This window comes from Mytilus californianus, unplaced genomic scaffold (genome assembly GCF_021869535.1).
Source record: "Mytilus californianus isolate M0D057914Y unplaced genomic scaffold, xbMytCali1.0.p SCAF_5, whole genome shotgun sequence".
Lineage (NCBI taxonomy): Eukaryota > Metazoa > Mollusca > Bivalvia > Mytilida > Mytilidae > Mytilus > Mytilus californianus.
The window spans coordinates 89,418,895-89,435,751 of NW_026262701.1; the positions used below are offsets into that span (position 1 = coordinate 89,418,895).

The 16,857-nt window shown below is 34.4% G+C and overlaps 1 protein-coding gene across 1 annotated transcript in view; it reads left to right on the plus strand.

Annotated features, from left to right (window-relative positions):
* Positions 1 to 14,344, plus strand: part of LOC127702809 (uncharacterized) — an 87,168-nt gene extending 72,824 nt beyond the window's left edge. Inside the window, exons 27-30 of the mRNA XM_052207110.1 lie at positions 1,725 to 1,775; positions 2,844 to 2,951; positions 11,292 to 11,453; positions 14,217 to 14,344. Coding sequence (XP_052063070.1) covers positions 1,725 to 1,775; positions 2,844 to 2,951; positions 11,292 to 11,452 — 320 coding nt within the window. The 3' untranslated portion in view covers position 11,453; positions 14,217 to 14,344. The remainder of the gene's footprint in view (positions 1 to 1,724; positions 1,776 to 2,843; positions 2,952 to 11,291; positions 11,454 to 14,216) is intronic.
* Positions 14,345 to 16,857: the final 2,513 nt, after the last annotated feature.

Consider the following 16,857-nt stretch of genomic DNA (forward strand, 5'->3'; position numbering starts at 1 on the left):
CCTCTTACCTGCTTACTATTTTATGCAAAAAAATAAAAAAAAAGAATGAAATTTTGAAGGTGTATGAAAAAAAATTGCAAGTTATATATATGTATATATACACTGTCCACACTAGGGATTCTTTTTGTAGACAACTAAAATCAAAGGATGATAAGTATTAGAGATGAATTTCTTGTGAATATTGAATGGATATTTCTTGATGCAAGATTTTCTGATTCAAGGTGACAAAAAAAGTGCCTGTGTCATATACCTTCTCATACATGCAGTTATCCATTAAAGGGCTTAGGTGGAATCACAAAAAACATACTGCACAGTACAACAGACAATAAGACAATGGTTTAGTAAAAAAAATCAACGCTGTGGTTAAATACCTATTTGAAATAATACACATCTACGGTTGCAAACTTTCAACAGGTGCTATCCATCACTTTGTATATTCATTTCCTATTATCCATTTTTAGATGGTGACTTTCCCTTGTCACCATCTTATGGTGTTTATATATCTCAACTTGTTTGATTCTCTTGTGTATGTAACAACGTACTTGATTTTAACTAAAGAAATCTCTGTATTACTGAAAAATTATTACACCAGGGTTTTCGATATCACAAACTAGTCAAAACATTTACTAAATTTTATCATCGGTACAAGGACATCATTCGTAAATATAAATCAACATGCAGACATCTTATAAGTTCAGGTATTTCACATCCAATCTTTTATGGTAATATTCTTTACAAAGCACAAAAATTCACCTCAAAAGCTAACCAAACCTTAAAACAGACTTATTCAGAAGGGATATAGTTACGATACTGTTGTCAGGTCATTAAAGATGGCATATTTTGGTATTAATATTGATTCACTCATAGGGTCTTTGCATCGCAAATAAACACATTTATTATAAAACCAGTTTTTGGCATGATACGGGTTATGTTCTTGTATATTTTATGATGGTATGATACTAAACCCCTAACGGGAGGGATTGTGCTTGATTTTCATATGATGAAGACATAATCTTTCAATCAGTTTAATTGAGGTCTGGAGCTGGCATGTCAGTTACTGCTAGTAGCTCTTTGTTTATTTATGTATCATTGTCATTTTGCATAGTTTCTTTTGTTACCAAATCTGACTTCCGACTCAGTTTTTTATTTAGGGGCCAACTGCGGAATTTTCTTGCTCCATTGAAGACCCATTGGTGGCCTTCAGCTGTTATCTGCTCTTTGGTCGGGTTGTTGTCTCTTAGACATATTCCCCATTTCCATTCTCAATTTTATTAGTCTAGATAGAGACATTGGCCACAAAATGAGGTGATATTGAAACTGTTAAAACCAGTAAACCTCTCTCTTTGCCTATCTTGTACACACAACACTCAAATACCCAATAGAAAACATGTGCAGTGCAGTTACCAACAACATGAACACTAACTCTAACAGGGAAGTAAATTAAGAGGGTTATTATGGTCAAATATTCAATAGCTATTTCAAATTTAAGTTTTATGAATCAACTGCCCTGGTTAACCTGGGATCATTTAGGGGGGGGGGATGTCTTGTATTCTGAGACTGGACGCGATCTTTTGAACTTTATATGCAGCCTTTAATAAAAGATTTTCCATCTTTGACTTTAATGGTCAGCATCATTACATGAATAGTAATTAATGTATGAATTGCAATACACCAATCATTCATATATTGGACCAAATTTAGTCAAATTGGTAACTTTATTGTAGATGAGGAAATTGAAGAAGAAATTGCAGAACTATTTAGAACAAGAAAGAAAGGTATGTTTTTGAGAATAAAGCAGTGGTTATCAAAGTTTAATAAGTCATATGGAAAAGAGGGAGTATTCATGTATTTTGGATAAAAGATGATCAGTATAGATTTTACTGAAATTTATATCTTAAAGATCAAAGCTATATTGTTGATGGGTTCTCTAATAAAAAAAAGACACATAGTATTAAATTGTTTCAATTTTTTTGGAATGCATTGAATGAATGTTCTGAATAATGAAATGATGGTCACCATATGGACAACAAGGAGCTTCAACATGTTTTTACAACCCTGAAGTCAACTATCTAGTCAAAACGCTGTTTGAATTTTTAGTACTCAATTGATATTAAAATAAGACGATGCAATATGATTGTCAATGAGACATCTCTCCACCAGAGACCAAATTATGTAGAAATTAGCAACTGTAGGTCATGGTATGGTCTTCAACAACGAGCAAACCATACCGCATAGTAAGCTATAAAAGGCCTTGAAATGACAAATGTAAAACAATACAAACAAGGAAACTTACGGCCTAAGTACATTAGATTGTAAATATTCTATAAAATTGGCCATGCATGCATCTCCATCAATAATGATGAGGTTACCCTGTGTCCACTACTATTCCTTCAGGGATAGCTCCTCATTACTCTGAATGGAACAAAAGGGAATCTTCATTTGAAAATAAAAATGTTGGTTATTTCCACAAAACAATATAGTGACAATTAATCACCTCAAACAAATTGATTTGAATTATTGCAATTCCAATTTAACACTTGAAAGCTTAACGTAATATTAAAGTTTAGTGTATTAAACCAGCTGTGTGCTGGAAAGAAATTTAGTGACATGTACCATTATTATCCTTTTTAAATAAATTTGTTGTTATTTATAAACAAATATAAATATTATCAAACACCAAAAAATTGCATTATCTTCGATCATTCATTCTTGAAAATGACAAGAGTGTAAGAAAAGGAATCCAACTGTATCAACCATATTCTTACTAACAGGTCCGCCATTAAATATGTACCTATTTTGAAACAGCTCTTATAAATTATAGATTTGCATAATTTTCTTTGTAGGAAGACGATATGTTCAATGGAGTGAGAAAGATTCAAACACTGTAAAATCCTACTTCAAACAATATATCCAGGATGTATCTAAAGAAGGTGCAAAAGGGAGAATGCCTGGTATGTTGTATTACATATAGTATTAAGGTCAATATCCTGAAGTAGAAACACCACTGATTCAAGCCCTACTATTTGAATTTAATGCATGGATTTTATTATTAAAAAAAGTCAGTCAAAAAGTATGTGTTCTGCAATGGTCACAAGTTTTCTCACTTTCATTTGATACCAAAATAACTATAATATTCAATATATTTTGAAACAAGCACTGTATTTAAAAAAGATTTCTAAATAATTTAGGTTGGAGTGTATATATAGAATAACCATACATTGTCTCAAAATATAAACTGTTCCAAATGAAATATGTATGGTAAAAACCATTATTTTTTAAATTGAAGTGGACAACTTAAAATTTCCTCGAATCTGTATGTTTTATTGACGTCATAAATAAAACTCTAAGGAATCGCATTGTCAACGTCATAAACAAGGCGATGACTGTATATCACAAATGAATATACGGTCAATGCAATTTGAATGCACAAATAGCACAGCTGCAGTATATATATATATATATATATATTCAAAACAAGTAATGATGACGTTTTGGTTTCCTTGATTTTGACATGGTTTAGGTACTGGTCATAGAGAGTTTATACATCTATATTCTTTTAAAGCTGCACATGTTTGAAGAATAATACAGAAACTTCAATGGAAAAAATCAAGTAACTTTTATTTGCATGTTTGAGCTCTCAGAACATCATGACATAAAATGTTTTCATAATTTTCTTATTCCTTTTATCGCATGTTTATACATGTAGTTCAATTTGAAATTATGAACTCTGTTATTTCCTTTGAAATTAATTAGTTTGTCAAACTAGCTTGTGATTGTGTTGATAATTCAATGTCATGTTCATCTAGATATACAAAAAATTTGATGGAATATATTAATTTTGTTTTGAAATATATTAATTTAAGTTTGACACATGTCTATTTGTGACATAAACAATGTAACTTCAGTAATTCAAATGTATTGGCACAAAAAAGTGATAACATTTCAAGCAGAAAATCAACAACTTGAAATCCGGATATTAAATCTTTTACCGTTTGCATTCTGGTTATTAGTTTTTTGCGTCTAGATCAGATGGATGCTTGAAGTCACGGATTTCCCTTGCTTAGCTAGCAAGCGTCTTTATGACTGTGATTGCGAAACATGTGCGCACGTTTCTCTCCCCTAGACTTTAAAACCCCTGCATGATTTACACCAACAAAAACGATCTTGCCTTGAGACTTTGATTGAAATAAAAGATTTAAAGAATACAACTGTTTCATCGACCGTTTGATCTGCATGAATTGGAAGTTTCTGTAATTTAATTTTACTTGCCCACGGACAACAAAGGTTTGAATTTCCACTTTCCCGTGACCTAAATCAACTTGCCACGGGTGACGGGAAATGGGAATTCTAGAACACTGTGTCAGATTGGGATTTAGGTCAAACACATTTTTTTTAACAGAAATAATTTTGGTTATTTCATTGAGATCAGGGTTTTTCAACCGCATACCACTATAAAGATGATGTCCTCACAGTAAATGATTAAAAGTTTGTTGACTATGTTGAATGCATCTGTCCCATGGAACTTGAAATACAGGATACAACAGATATTGTTAAGTCTGCCTCATATCTTGACTTACATCTAGCAATTGACAATGAGGGTTGGTTGAGAACAAAAGTTTACAACCAGAGACGATTTCTGCTTCCCAATTGTGAACTTCCCATTTCTATTTAGCATCATTCCAATAGTGCCTGCATATGGAGTATATATTTCCCAGTTGAAAAGATATTAAAGAACTTGTTTTTCCTATCAAGCTTATTAGTTTGAATGTCCCTTTTGTATCTTTTGCCTCTCTTTTTAGCTCACCTGGCCCTAAGGTCCTGGTGAGCTTTTCTCACCACTTGTCATCATTGTTATCATCTGTCATCGTACAAAAACCTTCTCCTCTGAAACTACTTGGCCAAATTTAACCAAACTTGGCTACAATCTTCATTGGTGTATCTAGTTTTAAAATTTCTCCTATGGCACCGCCTGCTAACCAAGATGGCAGACATGGCTAAAAATAGAACATAGGGGTAAAATGCAAGTTATTGGTGTTATTTTGAAAACCGTTATAAAAAGAGAAAATTTGACTGGGCAAAAATGTTCTGAATGTTGAGCTCTATCAAATGTACATTTATGTTAAAACTGTCAGAAAACTTCTTATATGAGTGATTGCCCTTAAATTACAAATTTTACCATTTTTTTTTCCATTTTTATACGCCCGTCTACGGGACGTATTATGGTATACCGTTGTCTGTCTGTCTGTCCGTCCGTCTGTCCGTCGTCAACATGTCGGACATTAACTCAAAAATGCTTTAACCAATATTCATAAAAATTTGGTGAATTGTTTATATCTATTGATGTGAACTCCCTTTTGATTTTTATAAAATTTAGATTTTACGTTTCCGAGTTATGGGGTTTTATTCATTTAAAAAAGGGGGATTTTCCAGTTTTTCGGACAATAAGTCAAGAATGCTTTCACCAACTTGCAAGAAATTGTGGTAAATTGTTTATATCTATTGACACGAGCTCCCGTTCGATTTTTATAAATTTAAGATTTTACGTTTCCGAGTTGCAGGGTTTTATTCATAAAAAAAGGAGGGATTTTCCAGTTTTCGGACAAAATCTCACAAAATGCTTTCAGCAATTCTTATGAAACTTTGGTGAATTGTTTGTATGTATTGATGTAAGCTCCCTTTAAAATTTTATAAATTTTACATTTTACATTTCTGAGTTATGGGGTTTTATTCATTAAAAAAAGGGGTGATTTTCCAGTTTTCGGACAATAACTCAAAAATGCTGTCACCAATTTGCAATTCTCATGAAACTTTGGTGAATTGTTTATATCTATTGATGTAAGCTCCCTTTTTATTTTCATAAATTTCTAAATTGACAACAGATTTACTAAGTATTGCACAACAGCAAGAAATCTTTAATTGAATATAAATTCAATTCATATAACCAATTTCAAGTTCTTTGACTACATTTATTCAGAAACCTATAATATGTCAAATATTTAATTACAATCCAAATTCAGACCTGAATCAAGCTTGAATATTGTGTCCATTTTTTCCCCAACTGTTCAGGGTTGGACATCTGTTGGCGTATCTAGCTGCACTCAGCGAAGCAGTTTATTGGCGTTTATCTTGAAAACTATGATAGAAAAAGAGAAACTTTATATTGCATAAATGATCAGCAAGACAAGTTCTACAAATAAGACAATTTGGAGGAAATTGTCTGAGGACTTCTTATTGGAGTTATTGCCCTTTAATGACGATTTTTTTTTACCATTTTCTCTGCGTTTTGCCTTATGTATATGACAAAAATTATAATAGATAATAAACACTTTAGATCACAAAAATGATCAGCATGGCAAGATCTACTAAGAAGTCAAATTTTGCAGATATATTTGGTAGACTCTTACTCTTTATAGAAGTGATAGCTCTTAAATGAGGATTTTTTTTTACCCTCTTATGTGTTTTAAGCAAAAACTAAAGAAAATTGAGAGAAACTAAACAGACTAAATGATCAGTAATACAAGATCAATTAAACAGAGATTTTGTCATGAATTCTTATTCTTGTCTACAATGTTGGAGATTGTCCTTTATTTAAAATACATTGTATGTACATAGACCAACGTAAGCAACACAGGCTCTTTAGAGCCGCTTGTTTTTCATTCTAATGGAAAGTTCACAGTTGGAAAACTGAAATCATTGCTAAAAGGTTGCTTTCAACTGACCCTTATTGTCAATTTATAAATGTTAGTCAAGATATGAGGCAGGGTTAACTGAAAGCTACATATATGCATAGGAACTATTTTGTTTCAAATATGAACTTCTTTCTGGTATGATCTTTCTGACTTGGCCTAATAGACCACTTTCAAGTTATGTCCTTCACCAGAAAGGTTTGTCAATTATCACGCCTTGGTCACGTCATAAACCAGAACCAGATTTAGAGGAATGCCTGTATCCCTGCACTTTTAAAGATCATCAAGTGTCTTCGTGATCATCATTATGCAGGATAAGCTAGAAACAATGTTTGTTCCCTAGGTACTTAATCACAGCAGTGCTTATTATCAATTATAAGAATTTAATTTGCTGAATAATCTTTGCAATATGGCATCCTATTTTTTCACTAGCTTGCTCAACATAGGAAGGAAGTTCGAAGCACATATATGCACAAATGAGGTTCAATAAAACCAAAATTTTTGACGGAAATGTAACGAACTCAAAAGTAGAGTTACACCTGAAATGCTCCAATGAGAAGCTTATTCGTTGACATTGTTTAAAATTTTTCAACATTGCTATGTCATGTAAGTTGCACTGTATTTGTTTAAGCTAGCTATGGTTGTCATTGGTAGTTAGTTTTCTCATTGAATTGATTTTAATTTCTCATTCCTGTGGCATTTAAAGCTTACTATGTGGTATGGGTTTTATAGCTCATGGTTAAAAGAAGTATGGTGGCCTATAGTTTTTAACTTCTACTAATTTGGACTCTAGTGGAGAGTTGTCTCATTGACAATCATATCATTATAATTTTGTGAAAATAAAATTGAGAATGGAATTGGGGAAGAGACAACAACCCGACCAAAGAGCAGAAAACAGCCAATGCCTACAATTGGTCTTCAACGCAACGAGAAAATCCCGCACCCTGAGGCGTGCTTCAGCTGATACTGTACTGGTTCAGTGATAATGGACGTCATACTAAACTCTGAAACATATAAATGAACTAAAATTAAAAATCATACAAGACTAACAAAGGCCAGAGGCTCCTGACTTGGGACAGGCGCAAAAATGGGGCAGGGTTAAACATGTTTTGTGAGATCTCAACCCTCCCCCTATACCTCTAGCCAATGTAGAAAAACAAACACACAGCAATACGCACAGTAAAACTCAGTTTAAAAGAAATCCGAGTCTGATGTCAGAATTGGTAACAAAAGAAACTAAGCAAAATGACAATGATACATAAATTAACAAAAGACTACTAGTAGTTACTTACATGCCAACTCCAGACCTCACTTAAACTGATTGAAAGTTATGTCTTCATCATATGAAAATCAAGCACAATCCCTCCCTTTAGGGGTTTAGTATCATACCATCATAAAATATATGAGAAGAACATAACCCGTATCATGCCAACAACTGGTTTTAGAATAAATGTATTTCCGATGCAAAGACCCTATGAGTGAATCAATATTAAAGCCAAAATATGCCATCTTTAATGACCTGACAACAGTATCGTAACTCTATCCCTTCTTAATAAGTCTTTAAAGGTTTGGTTAGCTTTTGAGGTGAATGCCAACATTTTTGTGCTTTGTAAAGAATATTACCATAAAAGATTGGATTCTTTTAAATGCTTTGAAACTGATTACTTTGGGGAATCATCTACAAACAAAGCTCATTTAATGCTAATTGGTATCAAACAGTAGCAATAGAATATAGTTGCCAATTGATGAGATTGCCAAGAATTAGAATACTTAGATTATGCTTCTTTCAGTAACTTTTTAGCTCACCTGGCCCAAAGGGCCAAATGAGCTTTTCTCATCACTTGGCGTCCGTCGTTGTCATCCGTCATCGTCGTCGTCCGTCGTCGTTAACTTTTACAAAAATCTTCTCCTCTGAAACTACTGGGCCAAATTTGACCAAACTTGGCCAAAATCATCATTGGGGTATCTAGTTTAAAAAATGTGTCCGGTGACCCCGCCAACTAACCAAGATGGCCGCCATGGCTAAAAATAGAACATAGGGGTAAAATGTAGATTTTGGCTTATATCTCTGAAACCAAAGCATTTAGAGCAAATCTGACATGTAAAATTGTTTATCAGGTCAAGATCTATCTGCCCTGAAATTTTCAGATGAATTGGACAACCCGTTGTTGGGTTGCTGCCCCTGAATTGGTAATTTTAAGGAAATTTTGCCGTTTTTGGTTATTATCTTGAATATTATTATAGATAGAGATAAACTGTAAACAGCAATAATGTTCAGCAAAGTAAGATCTACAAATAAGTCAACTTGACCAAAATGGTCAGTTGACCCCTTAAGGAGTTATTGCCCTTTATAGTCAATTTTTAACCATTTTTCCTAAATTTTTGTAATCTTTTACAAAAATCTTCTCTGAAACTACTAAGACAAATTTAACCAAACTTGTCCACAATCATCATTAGGGTATTTAGTTTAAAAAATGTGTCCGATGACCCCGCCTGCGAACCAAGATGGCCGACATGGCTAAAAAATAGTACATAGGGTAAAATGCATTTTTTGGCTCATATCTCTGAAACCAAAGAATTTAAAGCAAATCTGATGAGTATAAAATTGTTCTTTCGGTCAAGATCTATCTGCCCTGAAATTTTCAGACCAATCAGGCAACCCGTTGTTGGGTTGCTGCCCCTGAATTGGTAATTTTAAGAAAATTTTGCCGTTTTTGTTTTATTATCTTGAATATTATTATAGATAGAGATAAACTGGAACAGCAATAATGTTCAGCAAAGTAAGATCTACAAATAAGTCAACTTGACCAAAATGGTCAGTTGACCCCTTAAGGAGTTATTGCCCTTTATAGTCAATTTTTAACCATTTTTCGTAAATTTTTGTAATCTTTTACAAAAATCTTCTCCTTTGAAACTACTTAGACAAATTTAACCAAACTTGTCCACAATCATCATTATTGTATCTAGTTTAAAAAATGTGTCCGATGACCCCGCCCACGAACCAAGATGGCCGACATGGCTAAAAAATAGTACATAGGGTAAAATGCAGTTTTTGGCGCATATCTCTGAAACCAAAGCTTTGAGAGCAAATCTGATGGGTATGAAATTGTTCATTAGGTCAAGATCTATCTGCCCTGAAATTTTCAGACAAATCAGGCAACCCGTTGTTGGGTTGCTGCCCCTGAATTGGTAGTTTTAAGAAAATTTTGCCGTTTTTGGTTATTATCTTGAATATTATTATAGATAGAGATAAACTGTAAACAGCAATAATGTTCAGCAAAGTAAGATCTACAAATAAGTCAACATGACCAAAATGGTCAGTTGAACCCTTAAGGAGTTATTGCCCTTTATAGTCAATTTTTAACCATTTTTCGTAAATTTTTGTATTCTTTTACAAAAATCTTCTCCTCTGAAACTACTAAGACAAATTTAACCAAACTTGTCCACAATCATCGTTATTGTATCTAGTTTAAAAAATGTGTCCGATGACCCCGCCCACGAACCAAGATGGCCGACATGGCTAAAAAATAGTACATAGGGTAAAATGCAGTTTTTGGCTCATATCTCTGAAAACAAAAGCATTTAGAGCAAATCTGACAGGCTAAAATTGTTTATCAGGTCAAGATCTATCTGCCCTGAAATATTCAGACCTATCAGGCAACACCTTGTTGGGTTGCTGCCCCTGAATTGGTAATTTTAAGAAAATTTTGCCGTTTTTGGTTATTACCTTGAATATTATTATAGATAGAGATAAACTGTAAACAGCAATAATGTTCAGCAAAGTAAGATCTACAATTAAGTCAACTTGACCAAAATTGTCAGTTGACCCCTTAAGGAGTTATTGCCCTTTATAGTCAATTTTTAACCATTTTTCGTAAATTTTTGTAATCTTTTACAAAAATCTTCTCCTCTGAATCTACTGAGACAAATTTAACCAAACTTGTCCACAATCATCATTATTGTTTCTAGTTTAAAAAATGTGTCCGATGACCCCGCCTGCGAACCAAGATGGCCAACATGGCTAAAAAATAGTACATAGGGATAAAATGCAGTTTTTGGCTCATATCTCTGAAACCAAAGCATTTAGAGCAAATCTGACAAGATAAAATTGTTCATTAGGTCAAGATCTATCTGCCCTGAAATTTTCACACCAATCAGGCAACAAGTGTTGGGTTGCTGCCCCTGAATTGGTAATTGACCCCTTAAGGAGTTATTGCCCTTTATAGTCAATTTTTTACAATTTTCATAAATTTTGTAAATTTTTGTAAATTTTTACAAAATATTTTCCACTTTAACTACTGGGCCAAGTTCATTATAGATAGAGATAATTGTAAGCAGCAAGAATGTTCAGTAAAGTAAGATCTACAAACACATCACCATCACCAAAACACAATTTTGTCATGGATCCATCTGTGTCCTTTGTTTAATATGCACATATACCAAGGTGAGCGACACAGGCTCTTTAGAGGCTCTAGTTTATTCACAAAAGTGAATTCTCCATATGTATAGTGTTATTTCAAGAAAACCCAAGAAGCAGAGACCAAATCTCTAAAATAGTTTCAATTATATTTTTTATTATTAATACAGACGTGATATTTTATCTAGGTTTTAAGGACATAAAAATATTTATGGAGTTATGTCCAAATGTAATGGCACAAGAGAGTGACTTTTTGACAAGGAGAGATATTATCAAATCAAAAGTATTTAATGAAAGAAAAAAGTTTAGAGGAATATATGAGGAGAGGAAAAAGAAATTTTCCTGTTAAGGTATGTGTTTATTTTAACTACTAATGATTGCTGTAAAACTTTCAACTTCAAAATTTTATTTGATAATTATTATTATAAAACCATACATTATTTGTACGAAATTAAGCTCTCTTTAAAGTAAAATCTAAAAAAATAAATTTAGAAAAGTAGTTGGAGATAAGATAAGCTTTAATAAGGTTTAAACTGAGCATACTTTAACACCATTACAATTTCCTCCTTGATCAAGTTTAGTTTCCATATACCAATTCGCCGTTTCAGAATCTAATGCATTCTGGGTAGTATTTTTAAAAGCGTACACCAAAACGTTGTGATTGGTTTAAAACGTTGTTAACAATGGAAATTGAACCAATGACGTAACATTATTTTCATTTTGGTGTATGGACTATGAGATTACCCTTTAAATTCTGAAAAGACAAATTATTGATGGCATGTAGTTTTGAATCAAGGCTTCCAAAACGGTCATATATTCCAGACAATTGTATAATTTCCGGTAAAAGTCCGGCTGTGCAAAGCATGAAACGGTCATCTACTTTTTAGTTGTCAATGCTTTCTTAAGAGACGGTCATTTTAGCATAATTCGCGATCTTTTTGACCCAACCTTTTGCCTTTAACAGCCACACATTTCCGGTCATAAAAGTAACATGATGATTAATTACTATCAAAAAAACCCCTACTTCAATACTTTATAATTTTAATCAAGGCTAATTAGTTGTTGGACTACTGAAATCTACATGTTCAGGTGACAGGTAAACTATTTCCAGTACCGGACATCATATAAATTGATCGGTCTATTCAAAGTTAATTTCTTACATTTCAGCGGTTTCTATCTAATTGATTTAGTCCAAAAGATTGAAATTATAAGAAATACGTTTATAAACATGATTTGATGAAAAATTTAAAAAGGTTTTTTAATCTAATGTCAATCATTGGAGTGGCCATCCGATTACCATAATTGCCTTTTGTGATTTAGTCTTAAGGGATTAAAATCGGGATAAGATGTAAAATGTACGGCTGGCTCAAATATTTTTTGGAAGCCCTGTTTTGAATACTGCTTTCCTTTTGTCATTTTATTTTTCTATGATTATCAGAGTTTTTATTTTAAAGGCTTCAAATATTGGAAAAAAGGAGGAAAGAAAAAGGGATTTTTAATGATAATGATAATTCAATCAATATAATAAGATAACTTATTCATTAAATTTTAATACAATTAAAGTTTGATATGTCAATATTGACAAAAACTGTGTTTTAAACTATTTAGTTTGTATTTGCATGCCCTCTATATATTCTGGGTCTTAAAACTGTTTGCACAACAACCAAAATATACCTGTTTTATATCAAAGTATAACAAATGTAATATATTTTGAAGACATAAATGCATTTAATGTGACTTAGATCAGTAAACAATTGACATTTCCCTTCTTCCAACTTTTATATTTTGATACGACCGCAAAAAATTGTGCGGTCGTATTTTGGTATGACGTTGGCGTCGTCGTCGTCGTCCGAAGACACATTGATTTTCGCACTCTAACTTTAGTTTAAGTGAATGGATCTCTATGAAATTTTACCATAAGGTTCAATACCACAAAAGGAAGGTTGGGATTGATTTTGGGGGTTATGGTATCAACAGTTAAGGAATTAGGGGCCAAAAATAAGCATTTTTGTAACTTCCAGACATAACTTGTGTGTTAGAGTATGGATCATTCTGACATTGTACCACAAGGTTCCATATCACAAAGGGAATGCTGGGATTTATTTTTGGGGTAATTGCCTCAAAATTTTAGGAATTAGGGGCCAAAAAAGGGGCAAAAAACAAGCATTTTTCTAGTTTCATGACAATAACTTGTGTGTAAGTGTATGGATCTTTCTGAAATTGTAGTACAAGGTTCCATATCACAAAGGGAAAGCTGGAATTGAGTTTGGGGGTAATTGCCTAAAAAGTTTAGGAAAAAGGGGCCAAAAATAAGCATTTTTCTCTCTGAAATTGTACTGCAAGGTACCATACCACAAAGGGAAGGCTGGGATTGATTTTGGGGGTAATTGCCTCAAAATTTTAGGAATTAGGGGCAAAAAAGGGGCAAAAAACAAGCATTTTTCTAGTTTCAGGACAATAACTTGTTTGTAAGTGTATGGATCTTTATGAAATTGTACTACAAGGTTTCATATCACAAAGGTAAAGCTGGGTTAGAGTTTGGGGGTAATTGCCCTAAATGTTTAGGAATTTGGGGCCAAAAAGGGGCCAAAAACAAGCATTTTTCTAGTTTCCAGACAATAACTTGTGTTCAAGTGTATGTATCTCTCCAAATATGTACTGCAAGGTACCATACTACAAAGGGAAGGCTGGGATTGAGTTTGGGGTGATGAATCATAAGGGGTTCAAAAAATTTGGGGGAGGGATTTTTTTTCCTTTTTTTCCTTTTTTTTTCTTTAAAATTTTGCATTTTAAATTGGTTATTTCTGATTTATATATAAAAGCAAATAATAATGATATGGTTTGAATAGGTAAATTAAAAGTTTTATAAGTTCTTAGACCACATTCATTGTATGTCAGAAACCTATGCTGTGTCAAATATTTAATCACAATCCAAATTCAGTGCTGTATCAAGCTTGAATGTTGTGTCCATACTTGCCCCAACTGTTCAGGGTTCGACCTCTGCGGTCGTATCAAGCTGTGCCCAGCGGAGCATTTTATTTAGCTAAGTATTGGGTTGTATAATGCTTTAACAATGAACTTTTTACCAGAAATTCATATCTTCAATTCCTCAGCCTGACGATGAGATATGGTGTACTAGTAGACTGTCCTCAGCCTGACACAGAGATATGGCGTACCTGTAGACTGTTCCTCAGCCTGACACAGAGATATGGTGTACTAGTAGACTATTCCTTAGCCTAACACAGAGATATTGTGTACCTGTAGACTGTTCCTCAGCCTGACGAAGAGATATGGTGTACTAATAGACTGACCTCAGCCTGACACAGAGATATGGTGTACCTGTAGACTGTTCCTCAGCTTGACACAGAGATATGGTGTACCTGTAGACTGTGTCTCAGCCTGACACAGAGATATGGTGTATCTGTAGACTGTTCCTTAGTCTGACACAGAGATATGATGTACCTGTAGACTGTGTCTCAGCCTGACACAGAGATATGGTGTACCTGTAGACTGTTCCTCAGCATGACAGAGATTTGGTGTACCTGTAGACTGTTCCTCAGCCTGACACAGAGATTTGATGTACCTGTAGACTGTTCCTCAGCCTGACATAGAGATATGGTGTACCTGTAGACTTTGTCTCAGCCTGACACAGATATATGGTGTACCTGTAGACTGTTTCTCAGCCTGACACAGAAAAATGGTTTACCATTAGACTGTTCTTCAGCCTGGCACAGAGATAAGGTGTACCTGTAGACTGTTCCTCAGCTCGACACAGAGTAATGGCTTACCATTAGACTGTTCTTCAGCCTGACACAGATATGTGGTGTACCTATAGATTGATTCCTCAGCCTGACACAGATAAAGGATGTTACTGTAGACTGACTCCAGCCTGATAAAGAGATAAGATATACCAATAAACTGTTCTTGAGTCTGAAGAAATTATAATGTATACTGAAAGACTGTTCCTCAGCTGCTGTCTTTAACATAGTTTGTCAACTGTAGCATATACTGCCATTTTTACTGTGTCTTAAATCCGCTGCCGTCTGTAACCAGTGTATTTCAGCTGTATCATCTACTGCCATCAGTAACCATCAATTGTCAGCTGTACCATCTGCTGCCATCTGTAACCATCGGTCAACTGTATCATCCTCTGCCGTCTGTACCATCGTTTGGCAACTGTATCATATACTACTATCAGTAACCACCGTTTTTCAACTGTGCAATCTGCAGAATTCTGTTACCAAACATATGGAAAGTTTGAAAAACGATGGTACAGTAGACAAAAGATGTATGCTGTAATGGCAGCTAGCTAGCAGTTGGTAGAGCTGACAGACGATTAGATGGTACAGATGATGGTTACAAATAATGATTATAGATGGCAGCGGTATCTACTTAGATCTGTTACTTTATTTGTCAATTTTACCATCTGCTGCCATATGTAACGGTCGTTTGTTAACTGTACCATTTATTTTGGTCATCTGTACAATTTTCTGCCATCTGTAACCATCGTTTGTCAACTGTACCAGCTGCTGCAATCTGTAACATCTACCATCATCTGTACTATTGTTTGTTAATTGTAACATCTTCTGCCACCTGTAACATCATTTTTCAACTGTACAACCTGCTGTCATCTGTATCATCTACCACCATCTTTAAAATCGTTTGTCTCCTGTACCATCTACCACCATCTACAACATCATTTTTCAACTGTTCCGTATACCACCATCTGTAACATCGTTTGTCATCTGTAACATCTACCACCATGTGTATCTGACGTGATATAGTGCACCTTTTATTACAGGTCTCTGGTGAATGTAACATAGGAGTGTGTAGTGCACCTTATATAACACAAGTCCCTGGTGTACATAACATAGGAGGATGTAGTACACCTTATATAACACAGGTCCCTGTTGAATGTAACAGGAGGGTGTAGTGCACCTTATATAACACAGGTCCCTGGTGTACATAACATAGGAGGCTGTAGTGCACCTTATATAACACAGGTCCCTTGTGGATGTAACATAGGAGGATGTAGTACACCTTATATAGCACAGGTCTCTGGTGAATGTAACATAGGAGGGTGTAGTGCACCTTGTATAACACAAGTCCCTGGTGTACATAACATAGGAGGATGTAGTACACCTTATATAGCACAGGTCTCTGGTGAATGTAACATAGGAGGGTGAAGTACACCATATAAAGCACAGGTCCCTTGTGGATGTAACATAGGAGGATGTAGTACACCTTATATAGCACAGGTCTCTGGTGAATGTAACATAGGAGGGTGTAGTACACCATATAAAGCACAGGTCCCTGTTGAATGTAACAGGAGGGTGTAGTGCACCTTATATAACACAAGTCCCTGGTGTACATAACATAGGAGGATGTAGTACACCTTATATAACACAGGTCCCTGTTGAATGTAACAGGAGGGTGTAGTGCACCTTATATAACACAGGTCCCTGGTGTACATAACATAGGAGGCTGTAGTGCACCTTATATAACACAGGTCCCTTGTGGATGTAACATAGGAGGATGTAGTACACCTTATATAGCACAGGTCTCTGGTGAATGTAACATAGGAGGGTGAAGTACACCATATAAAGCACAGGTCCCTTGTGGATGTAACATAGGAGGATGTAGTACACCTTATATAGCACAGGTCTCTGGTGAATGTAACATAGGAGGGTGAAGTGTAACTTGTATAACACATGTCCCTGGTGGATGTAACATAAGAAGGATGTAGTACACCTT